The 21,307-nt window shown below is 34.7% G+C and overlaps 1 protein-coding gene across 3 annotated transcripts; it reads right to left on the minus strand.

Moving 5' to 3' along the window:
- Positions 1 to 172: 172 nt before the first annotated feature.
- On the minus strand, positions 173 to 20,206 carry LOC118063536 (alpha,alpha-trehalose-phosphate synthase [UDP-forming] 1). 3 transcript variants are annotated; one of them, XM_035077586.2, is made up of 19 exons: positions 20,057 to 20,206; positions 15,341 to 15,381; positions 10,498 to 10,935; positions 10,118 to 10,215; positions 9,621 to 10,009; positions 8,778 to 8,892; positions 8,510 to 8,611; positions 7,646 to 7,796; positions 6,987 to 7,075; positions 5,515 to 5,563; positions 4,173 to 4,273; positions 3,707 to 3,894; positions 2,932 to 3,049; positions 1,952 to 2,128; positions 1,751 to 1,873; positions 1,584 to 1,671; positions 1,355 to 1,485; positions 1,151 to 1,249; positions 173 to 880 (listed from the first exon to the last, which is right to left on the minus strand). In XM_035077586.2, exons 3-19 carry the CDS (start codon positions 10,859 to 10,861, stop codon positions 497 to 499), a joined length of 2,766 nt encoding a protein of 921 aa, XP_034933477.1. In that variant the 5' UTR covers positions 10,862 to 10,935; positions 15,341 to 15,381; positions 20,057 to 20,206; the 3' UTR covers positions 173 to 496. The 3 variants fall into 3 exon arrangements, with proteins under 3 accessions (XP_034933477.1, XP_034933480.1, XP_034933481.1); XM_035077589.1 differs by lacking the exon at positions 15,341 to 15,381 and having other exon boundaries at positions 20,057 to 20,200; XM_035077590.2 differs by lacking the exons at positions 15,341 to 15,381; positions 20,057 to 20,206 and adding an exon at positions 11,594 to 11,713.
- Positions 20,207 to 21,307: the final 1,101 nt, after the last annotated feature.

Genomic DNA, 21,307 nt, shown 5'->3' on the forward strand with positions numbered 1-21,307 from the left:
ATTTTTTGATGAAAATATTTTTATAATTTTTTACGAGTCAGATTTTATTTTTTCCCTCTATGTATTTCACCATTAGTAATTTTGTAGTATTTTACCGTTTTGTTATTTTACCATTAGTTCTTCACATTTTACACCGAAAATAAACATCAGCAACGATACATGCAAAAGAACGTAAATGAAGAAATCGAGGCTTTAAGAATTCACTTCCTCAATCTTTCAACAAATGTCACTGCAATGGCTTGCTGCTCTCTTCGTCTCTCTCTCTCTTTTGGTTATTGGTTTGATGCCTTTGGTAATGTTAGGCTCAGGTTTGATTCCATCACTGAATTCACCTCCTCAAGTATTCTAGGCTAACTAGTGATGTTACAACAACATTCAGACCTTTAAAGTTGCCTCGCCATGCTTGCCTTAAAAAACCAGACCTGGTTCCTGAACTTCGCATATATGCATTGCAATTTGCAGGAGCGAGACATTTTATCGACTTCAACACTGTGTCTCACGTAGATGCATTGGCTAGTCTGGATAGGAAGGACACGACATCATCTGATGATCCCAGTAGATAGCGAGCATTGGTACGAGTTCGACCGACGGCACAGGAGAAGTAGTTATCTCCCTTGAGATCAAGCACGTTCCACGAAGTCTTTTCTGCAGATGGCTGTCGCGAATTCCCGCAGCTGTGGTTAGGAGATCCCTTCTCGGGATTTATTAAAGCACGTTGTGCCTTACCTTGAGATGATTTTGGCCCGCTTCTACTGGCTGGGAGCTTCATAGGAGGTCGTCTTTCATTGGGTAATTTTGGTCCATCATTTTGCTTTGTTCTTGCAGCAACTAGGCCATCAGAAGGGAGCTCTGGCTCAAAGAAGGTGTACACATCTTCATCCTGGTGATCAGGTGCATGACAATGAGATTCCATCATTGAAGTACAAGCACACCATTAGCTATTTAATCATTTCAGCTTTCAAAATAATTTCCATTTATTGCACAATAGAAGCCCACTAAAACTAAAGCATTGTGCAACAACAAATCCAGCATGATCAAGATTTATCCAAGTACATGAACCACGTCTTGAAAACCAACAACACATGTAAGATTTTGGTCTCACAAGGATTCTGCTTAGTATTGCAAGTGATATTAAAGTAGCTGAAATTACCTTTCCCAGAAAATGGCCAATGCATAGGACATAATCAATTGGTGTTGTCATGGATTTACTGTGGACAATCTCTCCCAGTATACGATCAATAGCAGCACCCTGAATAAATATGAAGCTGTCATATAAAGAACAACCAGCTCTAGTACTAGTGCGTTGAGAATTCGGTGATGTCAGTAATTTTAACTTTACTAATCGTGTAGTTACCTTTGTAACACCAACCGATCGAACCTCAACTGACCGACTCCCTTGGACCACATCAACAGAGGCATTTGAAATTGGGCCTGTCCAGAGGTGTTGCAACATATCCCTTGCTTGAAGCCTTCCAAATTCAACATCTGCAAGCATAATAATATCAGCACAAAACATCAAGGAAGCAAGCAGAGATGCATAACTTTGTAAGATTAGCTGGTCCAAACTCCAAAATGACATGTACCTGCATACTTGTAATTCCATACAAGTGATGTTTCACGGAGTTCACAATGTGACCGGGGTGTACGTTCTGTGAAGTACTCAAAAACATGCTGAAAAGAAGTGAAAAGTGTCATATAGCTATAGGCAAGAATGAATAAGTAAAAATGAATGCTATTATAACAGAAGTACCTTCACACTGTCAACCCATTCCATATTTAAGTGTTCAGGCATTGTTGTCATCCATTCTCCCTTTGTAAGTCGCAAAAACATTCCATGTTCTGCTGCCAACCACATGTCAAACTCTTCAAAGTTCTGAATAAGAGAGAACATTTGGTTAAAACATTATCATAACAGGGTAAACAGAAAATGAATGTGAAATAGAGAAAGTACTTCGTCTAATGCTTTTCTGTCACTCCCACTGAGAACAACAATGGTGGTCTTTCGATCACTGCAAAGTGCTGTCAGTGCTTCTTTTAACTCTGGGTGCAATTTAAGTTCCATTTCCTTAATTGGATCAGCTCTTATCCCAGGAGTGTCCACTGGCTCAGTCAAAGTTGCATTGAATCCCTGTACATGAGGGAAGAAAGCAAGCACCGAAACAATTTTAAGACCATTAGAAATCAGGTACTTAAAGCATCTATTACGAGATACTATATGTTTCTAATCCCATTCAACTTTAAATTCTGATGACGAAAATTGTCCAAAATGGTCATTAGGATTTCCATAGCATGGTTGAAAGAAGAAAAGCACGTGTTTAGAATGACAGGTAACTCCCATTTAATATTTTCCAGGGTTAAGCTTTGATTCAGAAAAATAGCAGATTATTGATTTTATAGTTTCATTTTCTTACAAATTTATGTGAGGGAATGGGTGATGACAAGATGACCACCATGTAAAACAGATGAGAAAGTTGACCTTATTCATCACTGCCAGGCTGCTTTACTCACGGCATTCAGATGCAATTTTTAATACGGTGCTAGTAGACTTGAAAGCATGGAATAGAGGTAGAAATTGGTGCTTCTCCAGGATACAAAATATTTCAGTTTCAGCTCAACCCAGAGTGATTTAATGTTTATTTAATTGCATTTAGCATTTGGTGTGTGTGTGTGTGTTGGCTCAGGGTACTCATTGATAAAATGGGACACAAACTACCATAAACTAGCTGAAAAAAAATATTCAAGTGAAAGAAATAAAATTCCTTCATTAGAAACAGATTGACTAGCTTCATCAGAAGAAGGTTGCACAACTTTTGGTTTGTATATAAAATATACTTGTAATAGGATTTCTCATTCTGAGCTGAGAGACATAATGACTTGTTCAAATTAAGAAGAGCAAACCAGTGTACATAAATATATGAAACAGGAGCATACCAGTATGAGCAACCGGTTAGTAGACTGCAAATAACATCTAATTGCATTGTCTTCTGGAAGTGAAGGTGGCACTTGCCGGGTCCTTATCTGTGCCTCGATAACTGTATCATTTAGTTCGCTGGGGAGAAATTATTCAAAAATCAAAGTTTAGTACCACAAAAGGATAGTTGAAAAGCTATAATTTTCTATTCTTGTTGTCTTACAAAATGCAAAATATCAAAAGAGCCGTATTTAGTATTGAAGCACATTTTGAAGTTGAATTATGACTACTAGCAATATAAGAGCTTGACCATCTTTGCTGAGCAAATACACCAGGAGATAATCATTTTAACATAATTAACTGGTCTATTCATAACTATTTAAATGTTATTGGTAATGACCAATTATTGCCAATTATACTTCATTCTACACACACGTGGTATGCCAGATGCAGTCATTTATTAACACGCACCAACAGCATTCAAAAACAAAATGATAAGAGACCATAATATTGAAATCAATGTTTCTCATCCAGACTTAATTCATCCTACTTCAAAGGTTCCACAGGATAACTCTGCAAGGTCTCTGGAACAACCTTATGTACAGGGGAAAGGTTATGATTGCACAAGGGGATTGTATTATAAAACGTTTCCACAGTGCTACAAACTCATAACCCCAGTAATCACAATAGACAAATAATATCACCAACTTGTGTTTAAAAAGGTTTTAAGACCTAAAGTACTTTTGATCCATTTCTCAAAGATAATATATGCTTAAAACACTGTTATAAGTGTACCTCACAAAAGTTTCAGCCCATTCTTGAGCAGTGTGGGTTGTCACATGTTCAAAGTTGTGCTGGTGTCGCTTCTCTCTTTCTTCAGGTAACATAGTTAGAGCTTGGCGTATTGAATCAGCAACTTCAGTGATGTTCCAAGGGTTCACAAGGATTGCTCCAGCACCCAAGGATTGGGCTGCACCTGCAAACTTTAAAATACAAAAAGCCTATTTTTTAAGATTGGGAGACATATAATGCATAACATACAGAAAATAGTAATTATTCAAATATATAGCTATTAACAATTTATAGTAAATATAATTGATTTTCATTCCAAATCAATGCAGAAAAACACAGCATCAAAGGGTTGGTGTTGATGCTCTGTGTGGAGCTTTATTTGGTCATTTTCACAATTGCAAGAGATAAACAACATCACAAATATTAGAGAAAATTCAAACATCACACATTTTAACTAATGTTTAATTACCTCACTAAGAATGAGCACACCTTTCTTTGAATCTTGGCATGCTACAAACTCATAACTGACAAGATTCATTCCGTCCCTCAAAGAAGTTACAAGAGCAACATCTGGAAAGAAAGAAAGAACATCACGGCAAATGACATCAGCTGAAAAACAGACCAGGTTTCTTGCACATTCATTCTGTTTCCAATAACAATACAATTAAATCAGTGAGAGTCACTTTTAGGAGAAAACACCTAAGTGATGTCAATTTTATTATCATCATGTCATAGCCATTGTCTTGGGTTTTGATACTGTTTATGTAACAATTCTCAACACAATGGTTATACTACTAAACAAACACATGCATACACAGGGTGCACACACGCAAGTTGATGTCCCAAACTGATAATTTTCTAGTTACATTCCACTTCATAAGTTTCAGCTCGTGATTTAGCTTTTCTGATGATTTGGCTTATGAACACGTTCCCAACCTCTGTATATATACATGCAACTATCTAGGAGATTTTTGCGCTTCCACTTGCATATCTGCTCCATTACATACAAATGTGTGCTATGTAGCTTTTCAGATAAGTACAGATTCAATCAAGGATTATGTCCAACAAATAAGCTAACATGTAATCGATGCAAGAGTTTGAAACAGTTTAAGGCTGTAGTCTGAATAACTGGCAAGGATGTGAACTTTATGGGCTGTCATTTCCATCTCTACCTTGTCATTATTATTGTTGTTCTCATTATTATATTCATTATTGATAATTTATGCTGCAGTGCTTCTGAATGATGGTGAATTTCTTCTATATGATAACTTTATGGACACACAACAAATTTTACAGTGGCAATGTGTTAAGAAGGATTAAAAAAGTTTACAAATAGCTGGTGAAGGAAAAAGGAAAATGAAATAAATTCGTAAGAGAAACTTAAAGCAAATTAAGGGAAATAAACATCCAGTTCTGAAGATTATAGCACTTGATCAATCTATAAACATCCAACACATTTGTGTGCTGCCCATATATATATATACAAGAACATAATAGCTGCCAAAATAGCAATGTTTCTCTTGGAAGCTATATTTAAGAAGATACTTGTCAATTCTTGGAAAGAGCTTATTTTGAAGATTGGATTTTCTGTAAAATAGGTCTAGGAAGGTTAAACTAAGGACATCGTGACTAAGAATCTTTAGTGACCCATCTTTGACAATTGGTAATAAGAGCTACTAATATTGGCTTGTCCATTGTTTTCAGTTGCAGGAAAAAAAAGGTAAACCTTATCTAGAAAAAGAAAAAAAGCATAAAAGGATTCCAAAATAAAGAGCTTGCGAACCCAAGCGCTAAACGACAGAAAAAATTACCAGTAACTGCATATAATGCACACAAGGCGTGGAAGTCCAGAGAACGATCCTGTAAGCACAAAAGAAACTGCTTCAGAAATTCCACATTGAAGATACTCAGATGCAAGATTAAATCATTAGAAGATGACTCGGATAAACTAGGCATTTTTCCGGGATTAGATCGAAAATCTTTAAAGAAGTTCTAATACCATGCTTGCTCAAATAAAATATCCCAATAGCAAAGCAGAAACCTAGCCAAGGTCTTCAGTTCTCTTAGTTATAAACCACCCAGCTCAAAAACTGGCATATGTTATCTATTTTTTTCCCATGCTGTTATGTTTTGTTGAGGCCTGAACAAAACTAAGTGCACAAAAACTGTTGTCTCCCAAAAGTTTTCTCAATGGCTTCCACTTTACTCAACCTAGAATGTTAAAACATCCAATTATGTTTGGCTACAGCTTTGTATGCCAGGGTTTGCTTTTCAATATGAAGGCCAAATTGGAGTTCCTTCCCTGAATACATACTAGTCTGACTGTGAGCTATAAGGAAAGGAGAAGAGAATGGAGCACTCAGCCTTACAACATTTGATCCATGTGCATGCCCAGGATCAAGGGCTATGCCACGAAGGTTAGACCTAAGGGAAATTAGGTGAGGCCTAAGATAGCAAGTCTGGCTACGAACTATATTTCATGGAGGTAGGTCCTATGGCTCTTCCTTTTCTTTTGAAACAGAGATCTACATGAGAGTTCTTACCTTTACATTCAAATGTTTGGATTAGACAGAAACAAGTAGATTTTCTGAAATCTAGATAGATAGAACTGGTCATTATTCCTGAGCTGTGCGTTGCTATTATCATGTTAATTAACAAATACAGCTAATATTGATCAACTGACAAGTCACAAGAAGATACATAGGCATGTAAAAACGTTCTGGTTGACACTTTACTTGAACCAACAAGAACAGATTTGCAGCCCTAACACATCCCAACAAGTTTGGTTTCATAGATCCTATTCTTATGGATAGAAAGTTACATTAAAATAATCTTTAAGGAAAAATATCAAGCTTGTTTCTCATACTAGCATAAAATGTTACACTAAAGCTAATTACTAATATAACTACGGATATAGTGGACTATTAAGGTACTAACTGCACATCATTTGAATTCTTGAAATGTGTCATTAATTTCTGGATAATATCATGGCACCAAAGTCTGTGATGTTATACAATTAAGTCAAGTTATAACAATATGGACTGTCCTAAGCTTTACTTGGTCCACACACTTCTCAGCTATAGAAACAGTAATCCTGCCACTCTCTTAAAATTTCCAGCAGATATACACATCTGAAAGTATCACAAGAAGCTAGAAACAAGATTCACATAAAGCCAAAGATAAATTTTATACCCTTCGAATAGTATTTAATTTGTCAAGCCAACAAGCCATGTATAACAAGCATCTCATAATCCAACATTGAGTTCTCAAATTAAAAACATACCAGGTGATGTATTGGAACAGCAGTTAATGTTCCAAATCTGCCATTAATACGTCCAACAATTTCATGAACCTGGCTCGTTAGCTTTTGATCTGTCAATATACAAGCAAAACTTACTGAATTATCCTTTTTGTTAAGATACAAAACCCACAGTTTGGTATGCAACACAAGGCTAAGAGTCAATAAACTATTTAGCATGGAAGCGACAAGATACAATGACATCAAAGTTGAGATCCAGCTTTCATTCTCACATCCCCATTTGCTTTTTGAGCACCAGCTCAAGGCTTAAGCTAAGTTCTACTTTTAAGGCCCGAGATCAGGGTTTCCACAGAGACATTAGGTTCAATTTAGAGTGATCTCCACTATAGCTAAAGAAATTGAAAAAAGAACCTAGTGTAGCTTCTACCATTTAGGAAAAATAGTAGCATACGCTATGCAATTTGGAACATTTTTGTACATACAGGGCATCACTAGTGCTTAAGAGCTAAGATCTAACTTTCATCCCTAGACCTTTTCTTTCGTAGTTTATATTGTTTAGGCATATGGGACCATATAACTCTTTCAGACATAAATAAATTTTAGAGAATAGTCAGTTTAAAATGCCAACAAAATGATGAGAAACACTGTAAAAGGAACTGTATCTAGGGTGTCAGAAATCATACACTCAGGAACATCTGTTCTTGTTGGCACAGCAATTTGCAGTAGAACAACTTTATCACGCCAGTGAGAATTCTCCTCGAGAAATTTTTCAAAAGCAAGAATCTTCTGTGGAATTCCTTTAATCATATCAAGGCGGTCAACACCTAGCATCACCTGTTAATTATAAGAATTTCAGCAGTAATCAGATAAGAAAAATTATTTAAAGACATGGTTTGTGCAACAAATGGATGACAGTAAAAGCGACAGTGTGAGAGAACCTAAACCTTAAAAGATAAATTACATAAGATAATTACATTAAAAGGGAAATTGAAAGATTCAAAATGGGTGTCTTGGCATTGGATTTGGTGTTGTTCAATTTTAATGCTGTAAAGATCAGAACAAATAACCTTGAATAACAACCCAACCTTCAAGGACAATGAAGGTTCTTATGGAGAAGCGTTCATTTTCAGATTATGCAAGTCTTGGTGCTGGATCCTGGACGTAGTTGATCATTTTAGAAAACAACTGACCATTCTTCTTCTTCTTCTTTTTTCTTTCCTTAAATACTTAAATAAGGAAACATGAAACAATATTCAAGGTCTGACTGCTAGAACTGTTCATGAGAAACAAAATTCAAATGACATGAAACAATACAGAGACTCAAATAGCATGACTTGGCAGCTGGAGCTGGAGGTGCTCCCAGTTTCCATGACCAACAAAAATCAGAGTTCCAATGTCATGCCAATTACATTATGTTGCAAGTACTTCAAACCATATTCACTGCAAGTGCATTCAATGTCAAACTAGTGACACTTGAAAAAATTTAAAAGTTTCAACCACCATATTGCAGAAAATAGATAACTTAATCATGTAAAGATTGCATCTACCTTTCGGCCAGCAAATCTTTCCTTCAGTTCTTTAATGTGATCCTGGACTTGAGGGAGTTCAAGAGCTCTTATGAACCGATCTGAGTCTATCCCAATTGGAAACTGATCACAAGAAGATAGAGCATAATTAGTATAACAAGAGTAGAATTTTGTTTGCTCATGAACATGTTAAAACTTTGACATGCTGTGCTGCTACAACAAAAAGAATGGAGTGGCTTAGCGAAACAACACAAGGGGAATTCAAATGAATAGTTTTACTCAAACATACCGCAGCAACTCGTGTCAGCCTCCCTTGATCCTCTACGCCTTCAGGTGTGCCCTCTAGCCCAAGAATGCGAGTACAAGCACTAACAAAATGTCTTGCATAGTCATAGGTGTGAAATCTAGAGGACAAAATTAATATGTTAAGTTATAGTGTTGGGAGTAAAGACACGAGTCTTAGCAGATACTGAAAGAATGCTCTTACATCTGAAGCAAAAAGCACAAAAGAAAAGGGGGTCCTATTCATGTTACAACAAGATTAATTTGCAGCAACAAAAGTTTATTTCTGAGTTTGAAAGCGACATTCCTTCTGTATTTCGATCAATAATGATAGATTTAAAGATCCTACATCAAAATTGTTCAGATCAATGAATTCCATGTCTTAGTTATGTATGGAACCTATTTCTGAATCACTGATTTCCTCTAGCTTTCCCCAATAACTGTAACTACCAAAAATCAGATGAAGTTCAATCTAACGATTCCAAGCTTAAATGCAGTCATATATACACATCAGCTTTTTGTTTGTTTGCCATAACAGACAAAAAAGTGAGATGAAGTTCATGGGATCATTCGTCGCCCTTGACTCTAAACAGACAAGGGAGTTCAGCAAAGAGACAGAAATAAATCCCTTACATCAACCACATGTACAGTGAACATGAGATACTCACTCAGGTGAAGGATGCAATATATGAAAATAAATGGACCATTCTAATTTAAAGTGAAGTCCAAACAATTTACAAATCCGGCCATTTTCCCTTGCCAATGTTTTTACCGTACCAACCATACTTGCAAAGCTAAAATGGTATGCTATAAATGATTTAAGACACTTGAATTACATAAGTGAACTTACCCAACTAAATCGGCAGCAAGAACAGAACGTAATAGGTCTGATCGAGATGGCAGTGTCCTGTGGATTTCAGAAGAAGGAAAGGGTGTATGGAGAAACCAACCAACTTTCATACTATTGTTGTATTCCTTTAGGCATTTTGGGAGAAACATCAAATGGTAATCATGGCACCAGACAACATCACCCTCCTCATAATGCTGGTGAACCACATCAGCAAACATTTGATTTGCCTTCTTATATGCAGCAAACTGAGACTGGAAACTTCTGGTTGTGGCGAGTCGATCTTCTTGTGGAAGCCCAAGATAATGAAAGAGAGGCCACAGTATATTGTTGCAGTAGCCATTATAATATTGATGAACAATCTCTTCATCAAGGAATACCGGAATGCACCTCTGCAATAATTGAAGAAGAGGAGAGAGTCAGCAACTTTCGAGTTTTTAGGTATAATGTGCGAGAATGCGCAAGGAAGACTTCAAGTTCGAAAGGTTTCTGGAGACAACCTTTTCAGCCAAAGCTTTAGTAAGCGACTTCTGGCCAACTTCATCTGGCACGTTAACCCCAGCCCAGCCAATCCATCTCGCCTCAAACTCCTTCACACCTTGTTTAACATTGTCAAAAACGCATTAGGTACATGATCGCAAGAGGAACGAGCAAATGCAACAAGGATAAAACTTCAAAAATGATGAAGTTTAATGAAATGGAGGACAAATCAGAGAGAATACAGAAGCCTGAACAGTAAGAATGAATAATTTAAATAACAAACCCAACTCAACCAACTCTTAGTCTCAACTACTTTAGGGTCCATGACATGAATTTTTATTCTCCATTCCATAAAATGTTTAGAACAACAATCAATGCATCAAATATTTTACTTGCTTACCTAGAAGAGCACTGACTAGGCCCCCAGCACTCATCTCCAAAGACCATGAGTCTTCGCCTCTTCTAACAGCAGATACAGGCAGTCTGTTAGCTACCACCAATAGGCGTTGCCTTAAAGGCCTGGCATCTGGCTTTTCACATCCCTGCGCAATAGCCCCTTCCCAGTATTGTTCGATATAGGAATTGTTCAAGCTGTCACCTTCCCGCGCTCGTAAATCATTTTCACATGGTTCAGTTCCTCTATGATTATCAGTTAACTCATTTGAATAGGCAGACTTGTTTCGCCTTTGCTCTCTTACTTTTAAGAGCCGTCCGACACGACCTGAGTTATGGATGGAATTACCGTTGTCCTGGTTTCCAGGCATACGCTCACTTTAGTAACCCAACCTCCAATCACCAATTTTATGGGCTCCTGCTGTTTCTAGAGCAATTGAGCCTCCTACATTTTTGTTTGAAAAGTAAATTGAGTGTTCAATAATCACTATAAGCCACACAAAAAGCTTAGATCCTACTAAGTTGACACTAAGGATACAACATCACATCATTGTCACATCTTAAAACAGTGAAACACTTTTCTACTGCTGTATAAAATTCAATTCTCGGAGTGAATTTAATTAGCATGAGCATCTTAAGCATATTCATCAAAACAAGACAAACACAAGATGACAGAAGGGCAACAACAGAGATAACACAGAGAATGGGATCCACAGAATTGCATTGAGGCAACAAAAATGGGGTCTACAAAAAATCCTGGCTATTTAAGCCGAAATATTTGAACTTTCTCATTTGAAAAATAAACCTCAAATATCCAAAAAAGCATCACCACCCTTTTTTCAATTTCATGAAAACAAGATTGGCAGAGGGCAGACAAGAAGAAACATAAGATCTACAGAAGCAATTTAATCCAACACACAAAAACGGAGCTTTCTCTTCGTTTATTTTCACACAGATGAAAGGGCGAACACATTGCATGAAAAGAAACACAAAACACTTCCACCTTGAATATCAAGTTGAGCTAAAAAACACTGACACTAGTAAAAGAATTCCCTTGTAACCAAACACACAAAACTCACACAAGAAACACATCAAGAACCCACCTAGGCAGCAGGCAATGAAAGAACTGATTTTGAGCAAAAGACTCTAAAGGGGAAAAAAAAACAGGATTCTATCCAAAAGCCTGACTTTTTCACTCAATTTTGAAGCTATAATTGAATTTGTGAGAGAGATGGGGGGGGGGGGTAAGAAAAAGGAGAGGGAGCACAATATCCCTGTGTAAGCTTGCTTTATAAGATTCACGAAAGCTTAGCCATGCAAAGATTTTGTTTTCAAAAAGACATTGGATCTTTTCACTCTCTGAGCCCGTTTACAACTATGTCAGCGGTTACTTTAAAAAAATGTTTTTTAAAAAACTATATTTATTTTTATTTTAAAAAATTAAAAATAATTTTTTAATATATATATATTTAAAATAACCCTCCAAAACTTCTTTTAAAGCAATTAAGCAAGTGGGTCCATAATCCATTAATGATGTTTTGCTAGAATATTTAAATTTCATTTAGAAATGTGATAAAAATTTATTTTAAAATGTTTATTATTTGAAAATTATTAAAATAATACTTTTATTTTTAAATTTTATTTTAAATAATAACACATTAAAATAATCCAAAAATATAAAATAATAATTTTAAATAAGAAAATATTTAATTTAAACAAAAATATTTTAGCCACGTTACTAAATACCTCTTTAATCACTTGCCACTCTATAATCTCTTGTTTATTGAGGAAAAAAAAAAAATACTATAAAGAAATAGAAATACTAGCACAAGTACACATGACAAATTTTAAGCATGAAGGACGCATGATTTTGACACGTAACATCTTTCTTGGTGACCTTTTCACCTGCAAGGTAATGTAATGATTTTCGAATTAGTTTTTTCTCCCCGCAACTATGGAAAACTTGCCACGTATCATGTCTACTATTTTTATGCAATGTTTGATATTTTGGTAACATATAATTTTTTAAAAACAAATATTAAAAAATATTTTTTTATTTTTTATATTAGCATATTAAATGCACCATAATAGATGTAGTTAGATAATTTTCACTCTATGTTTTTGTTTTCGTGTAGGTTTTTTCTTGGTAGAATCTATCTCTACAGTCATGATGATTTGAAAAAATAGCCTAGCCAAACAGTCATCAGGAACAACTTCTCAGACTTGAGGTCGTCTTGTTTGTAACATCTATACATAGAAGTTGTTCTTGCTACTTCATCGACGCCTTGAAGAAGATATTATGTCCTCTTATTCTATCCTTTCTGTTATCCAGAATAGTTTTACCTCCTAGTTTGATTTTGCATGCTACTATAATATGACCTCTAATTCTGTTTTATTTAGTAATAAGACCATTACATCTCAAGCTCCTATTATTCTCACTCTGATAATTCTCCATTGCATGTCAATCATGAAAGAACTATTTGTATTTTCTTTAGTCGAATCTTTCACTTCGTATATATTTCATTTTTAGTTCCAAAACTTACTTTAAATCTTATATCAACACTACCGCAATCTTTATATTTACAATAAAATTTTATGTTGGTATTTACACTATCATTTCATTAATAATTAATTTACAACAAAAGTATTGACAGAAATGCTCTATGGGTAAATCCTTCATCGATCATTTTTTATCAGTAGCAAGTCCATTGATAATAAAAAAAAATATTTTACCAATGAAAAAGGCATACAAAAAAAATTATTCACTTCATTCCATTGATATTTCTCTATGTAAGTCCGTATGTAATTTTATTGGTAATTATTTAAATATATTTTAAAAAAGAATCTATTTTACAAAACTATGAAATAATTTAATTAATATAAATCAACACTCTATAATACTCAAAACACTTGAAAAAAAAAATCAACTCAAACAAATTTGCGACAAATAAATAACAAGAAAAAATAAATTCAACTAAAAAAATTCATATGAAAAAAATAAAGTTACAATAGCTAAAAATTCTATAAATAAATTAACTAAAAATTAATTTCATATGGAAAAAAAATCCTACAACAGCATTCGTATAATTATTAAGAACAAAAAAATTTAAAACAAAATAAAAAAATAAATATAGTGAAACAAAAAATCTTACGGTATGAAAAAGATGGTACTAAGATGTTGATGATGTGTTGTTATGATGGTTATAATAGTGGTGAAGGTAATGGTGCTGGCGGCAAGGGAAAAAAGAAAGGGGTGGTGAAAGAGTAATGGCCATGATGAAGGTGGTGGGAGAGCAATAACGGTGAAGGAGTTGCCATCAGTGATAATGATGGGGGTGGGGTGGGGTGGCGGCGGCGGTAGTATAAATTCTACCATTACTAAATAACAATTTGGAACAACTTTAAGTTTAGTTTTCTTCCTAAAGCCTTGCTTATTAAACATGGGATCGATTTACATTTGTGATGATAAAGAATGGAGATCTTAGTCGTCACAGCTATAGAGGGGTTGTACAAGCTTTTTCTACAGAGGACCTAATTTTCAAATAAAGCTTGTACCGTTACACGATTTGAGCTTTTTTGACACCACCACTACCAAACAGATGCTTGGCATGATGTTGTGCCTATCCACTATTCGGATTTGATTCTATGATAATAAAACCCTAAACCTTCCCACAGTTCTCCTACTGTGATTTCACTTCGCAATAAAGATTCTCTAATCAAAATGATGTCAAGTTCAACCAACCAGACCCACATGCCAAAGCTGGGGATTAAAAGGGGGAGGAATCATACAATAGCCAATAGCTTGGAGCACATGCAATGTAAGCGACCAATTAATGGCTAGGAGTATCGCTATCCACTAGGGCCTCGCTTCAATCATGAACACAAAATGGACTTCACAATGCACTTTCCTGGCCAGCAACAGGCTAGATACACTAAGTGAGTGGTATCCAACTGCCCCACCACCAATTACAGTTACCAGAAAAGACATGGCCCTTCAGTGAGGAAGCATTTTGGGGAAAAAACATTTCTGAAGGAGACCAGAAAATATCTCTCATTGGCCATTTCTGAGAAAGAACTAGTAAGGAGACGAAATGCCTGGTTGGAATTTATTTCTCATCCAATCCCCACAGAGAGAAGGTTCAAGATGACATCTTTGCTAATTTATTTTTAAAAAAAAATCATTAGCAGCCAACTTATCTGACAAGTAGAAACTGGCCTGTGCCCTACCACCTCCTCTATTGAAGACATGAAGACCAAAACTACCTCATAATTTCTTACCTATTTTATATTCCACTTTATCAGTTTATCAAGATTGAACTATCATGCTACTCCTTTTTATATACCTATTTTTTATGGCAGCAGCACTACTGGACGCCAAATGCTATGGCACTATGGCTGCTGGAGCATTGGAGAGTAAAAAAAGATTCACCTACCAGCACAGATTGATCACCTGAAAGCTAAGTGGACCACCCTAAGCTATGAGGCTATTGTTGTTATAATTGCCAATCAGATGATCTCAGTGAGCTTTTTGTGTGTTCCATCACTAACTGGCATCATTTGTTTGATTTGTTTAAAGCATAGTGCATGTTGCCCATACACAAAGGCAGGCTTTAATTTTCCCTAGTCTGGATTCCAGTCTTGGAATATAACATTTGAAAATTAGGCTGGGGTGCATGCGCATGCTCAGGGAAGACAAATGCCTTGGCCTAAAAGAATTGTTCATGAGAATGTAAAGAACAGGACGCAATCAAGATGATATCAACAATCCAGCAAGCAACGCATAAGCAAGGAAGCTTAGATCCCAAAATGTTAACAGAAAATACCATATAACCTGTTGAAGAAGCACGTACCTTCATAGACATGTTGATGCGGGAGAAAAACCCTTTCAGTCCTGAGAAGTGACAACAGAAATATCTCTGAATACAAGTAACACTCTTCTCCACCGCTTGTACTTAGAAGACAAGTACCATAATACATGTGACTAAATGAATGAATAGGCCAAAGGAAGTTCAAACAAAATCAGATATTGACAGAAAAAGACTGGCATGCAAGCTTGGTTTTTTCTCTGCTAAACGAAGGCAAGTGGACTTGAGTATCATTGCTGCTGTCAGTCACTTGGGATTCTAGAGTAGGAGAGCCCGTGAAGACCAACAAACACCCAGGAATTTGCAGCAAAACCATAAATTTGTCACGTATGCAACAAGGTTTGGTGCTCAAATTTCTTGTGGATCCCACTAAGAAGATATCTTAAACCAAGGCTTTTGATCATCTGAGGAGATGATCAAAAGCCATTCATTCTTAAGTTGCCCTTTTCAAGGGTCAGATTTTTAAATTTCCCCGTAAAATCCTTGGTCTCAGCTGCATAATTAACCAGACGGGGAAAAAGAAAAATTGCTCAAGGCCATAAAAGTCTTGCTAAACAGCGAGTGGGTGACGTGTATTAGCCAAAACTTCTTTAAAAAAATGTCACTGGTGAGCTCATGAACAGGCGACAGTATATGGCCTAACATTTATTTCCCTTGAGCTGTTGGGAAGACTATCAATTTAAGAAGACTCGTTATCTTATCCATGGTACAGAACAACCACACAGCAGCGTGATAATCAAGTTTGCAAAAGAAGGACAATTTTCTACTTACACCAATAATTTGTTTTAGTCATTAATTTTAGCACAATCCCTTGGCTCAATTATTAGGCAGACTTTGATGCATCATATATATATATAATTTGAATCACATCATAAATGGATATTTTTTTATCGCACAAATATATAAAAAAAAATATTTAGTAAAATATCACGGCACGAAAGTTAAACCTTTAAACCTACTCATGTTAAGGAGAATTTATTCAACTTGAGTCTCTTAAAATTGGGGCGAGTTCGACCTGCATCTCCCCTCAAATTGGGCAAGTTTTACAATTAAATTTGGGGCTATACTATTTTGCCAGATATTTTTGGCCACTTTGCTATTTTTCTTTTTTAAAAAAAAAAGAGTCTCAGAAATGAGTTGTGCTACTAGCTGCCAATTAAATCTTTCAGGACCGTTATATGACCTGGAAAGCTGCAGCAAACCACTTTAACAGTCAAGTTGGAAAACATGCAAGGCGGAGCAACCACTGAGCAACTTGTGAGGAAACTTCATGGTCAATAAATACATGTTGGACTCGGATGGATCGCAGGGAAATCTTTGGTGTAATCTAGAATGACAGAGAGCCAAAATCAGAAATGGACTCCTGGCTGACCTGATAGCAGTAATATGAGACTCTTTCTCTTCATATTCTGTTTAGCCATGACTGCTTTTTTTTTTCCCCTTCCTTTTGATATCTGCAGGCGCACCAACCCTCCGCCTACAATCGGGAATCATGGTGCCATGTTACACCAACCCTCCGCCTACAATCGGGAATCATGGCTACTCACTTTAACATCCCAACCCTCAAGATTCGACATGTCTTGCATAGCTTCGTAGGCACATGGTAAAACTATAAAGAGTTGATCTTCAAAGCAGGAGACTAGCAAGCAGAATTTAAGAGCAGAAGGGACAGAGAAAAATCGTGTTCTTGTTAAAACACGAAGGGCATCATTACATAAACAGTCTAGAGGGCTGGCTAATAAAGAAAAAAAGGACTGGAATGGGATGAATTACGAGGAACGGGATTTCAAAGTTTAGACATTAGAAAATAGACAAAGTGCGATGTGTTAATGGTACAATTAATATTCTTTCAAATGTTATAGAATAGATGAGGACCGCCCATCCTGAACTCCATTATTGGCTTGCCCAAGCTTCTAGGTAGCAGACTTCGGAGGTAACAAATAGTAGCTACACGTTTTACATGACATATCTCCAAATAAGACAGTTTTAACTTTCTAAGAAACGTGACACCCGTGATAATAAATGCCATTTTCCAATATTAGGCGCATTATTAGGAGATATTTGACATCTCCAAATAGAATATGAGGACAATGGGATAGTCCTTTTCCACGATAATTATACTTGTGAGACTTCAATTTCGTTTTATTGAAGAAAAATCTACAATAAAACTAACTGAGGTAACGTTCAATAATTGTACGAGATTTTTATGATCAAAGGGAAAGGGAGGAGGACAAGGAGGAAGAAGATGAAATTGTCTTGGAAATTAATATAAATTCAAACATCCCGAACCCGCAATCATTACTGAAGTATTTTAGCATCTTCGCGTGAAACATTAATTATCAAGGGCTAGTTTTATTTCTCTTCGAAGGTTATGGATTTATTTAAATTGTTGATTTTTACGTTTCGTTCATACCATTAAAATTGAAGGCATGAACCCTAGCTTTACTTTCACTAGGCCATTTTAGAGAATCTATGAAATATTCATACCACAATCTAAGAAATTTATCTAACCAAAACTTAACATATCCATAAAAACTTTATCTTTGTTAGATCAAATCAAAATATTAATATGTTAAGTGATGACTCATGAATATATATATACACACACAAGCGCATATCCTTATATATATACAAACTTTTTAATATAAGAACTTTTTGAATTTTCCATAAACTCATACGTTGATTTAACGAGAGAATGGAGTTAAAATAATTTAACTTCTAACCACATAATTAATAAAACTTTGATACTTGATAATGGAATACAAAATAAGAGAGGATTGAAAGTGGAAGGGATGATAGTAGAAGAAGAGAATTTATTTTCCCTCTATTATATGTTTGAATAAAGTAAAATAGAAAGGAATGAAAACAGGGAGGAAGTTGTTCTAGGTAGAATTACGTTTATACCATCATGATTGTTGTTGGATTACAAGCGCATCCAAGTGAAGGTAAAATGGAACACAAATTAAAATTTTGTTTGAAAATGATTCGTTTGCTAACTTTCGAAGGGATTGGTTATAGTGGGTAAAGGTAGAAAATTATATACTCTCTGTTCCCAAACATGGGAACCTGCCCATCCCTTCGAGAATTCTCTCCTCCCGAAATCCTCCCTTCCAAACATTATGAATCTACGATGGAGGTTGTGAAGTGTTCAGGAGTCGGAGTCTTCAATGAGCCGTCGGCTTTCAAAGAAGCTTTAATGTTTGGTTAATTTCAAATTAGATTTTATATTATTTTTTTCATTTTTTATAAAGTTACTATAGTTTTATTTTTTAGTCATAAGTTTAACAGGATTAGGATTGACATGAGCTTTTTTTTATTTTTTTTAAATATCATCTTTTAATATTAGATTGATTTAAAATTAATTTTTATAATTTTTTTATTTATTTTTTATAAAGTTATATAGTTACATGATCCAAGTTATAGCTCTGACAAATTGACTCAAGTTGTTTTTTTTATTATTTTTTTAATTAATTTTTTTTTATTTTCACACTTCAACATTAGTTTGATCAGCAATTAAATTTCATATTTAGTTTTGATTTGATTTCAATAGAGTGATCACATTCTTATAATTTAGATCACAAATTTAGAACTCATTTGGTGTTACGGTAATAATAGTTTTTCAAAATATTTTTTGTTTGGAAATACATTAAAATAGTAAATTTTACTTTTTAAAAAAATTTATTTTGAACATCAACACATTAAAACAATATAAAAATAACAAAAAAAAATAAAATAAAAAAATCAATTTAAAAAAAAACATTTTTAAAACACAAAAATAAACATATTTTTAACAGATTAACCAAATTAACTTAGATTAATCTAATATATTAATCTAATATATTTTCATTTCAATATTTTTTTTTTAAAATATCACTTTAAATTTTTTAATTAAACTATATCTTTAACTGTTATTTAAGTCATCTTTCCGGTTATAAACAACTAAAATCCAAAGTTAAAGTAGAAACTTAAGGTCTTAAAGGGGAGCGCGATTATAGTGTATAACTCCACGGTTACGCCGCGCAAGAACAAGATAAAAATAGTGTTCGTCAATTTTGCAGACTGCATATGTACTAAATACAGCCCAGAAAACGTGACTTTCAAGGAGGTTTGATAACAGGGACTGATTTTCAAAATATGTATACTTCATTTATTTATTTATTTATTTGAGAATTTTAAGTATTCATTTTATATATATTGAATTGAGTTTAAATTAGGTTTTCCAATGAGATTTGATAATATTAACAGCCTGTTCATTATTTTCATATAACTATAAAAAAAGAATCTACTTATTCAAATTGTATCTATCCAGTTTAGATTAATCATTCATACTTTCAAGCTTCACTCTCCGTTTTTAATAGTCATGAGTTTTAACAGTAACGAAGCAATCAACCAGTCAAAGAAGCAATCAGTACTGATTAATTACGCCTCAAGGGAATCATCATGAGCTGAAATGTATATATGTACGTACGCTGTGCATATACGCAGACAGTAGTAAGTAGAGAAACTACAAGGCATACGTCCATGCTAAACTAAACTCGGATTCAAATCTGCTGTCTAATTAACATTGAGAATTTTTCGAGCAAAATAAAAAAAGCCAAACATCTAATCAAGTAAAAGCTAATTAAGTTTCAAGAATCCAAATAAAAATGTTTAATTCAATACTGAAACGAATGGAAGAAGAAGAAGACGACGACGACGAACCTGGAGAGATTCGATAAGCTGTTTGGATGGAGCGGCTCTGAGTTGATCAAAGATCTTTTTGGAGGTATAATGTATGCTTGCACCTTGCAGAGAGAGAGAGAGAGAGAGAGAGAGAGAGAGGAATGAGAAAAGAGGGAGAGAGATGGATTTTGGAGGCCAAATGGTGAAAAATGATTTATATATGGGAGACATCTTTCCGCCAGTCGCTTTTTTTTTTTTTTTTGGCGGGCGACAAAGAGAGAGAGAGAGAGAGGCTGTCGCCTTTGCCCAATCGTTTGGAGGGAAGATGTTCTTCTTTCACATGTTTTGAATTTACGATTCGCACATCTCGCGTAGACTACTGCTGTTTTGTCATTCCTGCTCTTCTACGAAACCGAAAAGCCGTTCTTCCCCGCCGTCCCCCACCTTTCTTTTCTTTTCTTTTCTTTTCATGCGTTGTGTCCTGAGGAATTTGTGCCTCCATCTTTTAAACTTTTATTTTAAAAAGTTTAACTTTCTAATTAAATTGCAAATTCATGCCTTCATTTTTTTATGTGTAATGTAAAACTTAAATTTTAAAAAATAAAAAATAATATTATTTTAATATATTTTTAAATAAAAAAAAAAAAAACTCGCTATCACTATATATTTACTTTTCTCAACTTTTTATTCCTTTTTACATTATGCTTTCGGATTTAAAAAATCTTACACTCCATTACGAAGTTTCTACTTAATGGAGAAAATGGCGAAAATTATTTTTGTTCTGCAAAGAAAATTAAACACGTCTATGTTTTGTAGAATTAATGTACTAATTAAGAGTCATAATATAATTAACAGAAGCTACATTACAGATTTAATTATAATTGTAACATATATGATTTATATAACAGGCCAGGTACGTAGAACTAATTTAAGTTTAGGCGATAAATTGGGCATAGAAATAAAAGAACCAATGATAATTGGACTTAGTTAGGTCTAAATTTTTGAAAATCTAACACATATCTTTTTGGTCTAAGTCGATTGAATTTGGTCATAACTTGATGAATAATTTCCTTCCGTCACACTCAGCCTAAAAGAACCAATGATAATTGGATTTAAATATCAATTAAGCTATTCGGCCTCAATTAATCAATCAAATGCATAGAAGATTTTTCCTACCAGAAAATCAATGAAAACCAATAAAATTTTTATTGTAAAAATAATTTCATCTCTAATTTTATCGGTATATACCGATAAAAAATATCCATCGGTAATACAGTCGGCAGTGACGAA

Source organism: Populus alba, chromosome 1 (assembly GCF_005239225.2).
Source record: "Populus alba chromosome 1, ASM523922v2, whole genome shotgun sequence".
NCBI classification, from domain to species: domain Eukaryota; kingdom Viridiplantae; phylum Streptophyta; class Magnoliopsida; order Malpighiales; family Salicaceae; genus Populus; species Populus alba.

Excerpts from the sequence above, each read along its gene's own strand:
- LOC118063536 (XM_035077586.2), bottom strand. The coding sequence starts at position 10,861 with ATGCCTGGAAACCAGGACAACGGTAATTCCATCCATAACTCAGGTCGT. Across the intron at positions 8,893-9,620 it reads CTTGCTGCCGATTTAGTTGG|ATTTCACACCTATGACTATG; the intron begins GTAAGTTCACTT and ends TTTGTCCTCTAG. Across the intron at positions 7,797-8,509 it reads AAAGATTTGCTGGCCGAAAG|GTGATGCTAGGTGTTGACCG; the intron begins GTAGATGCAATC and ends TATAATTAACAG.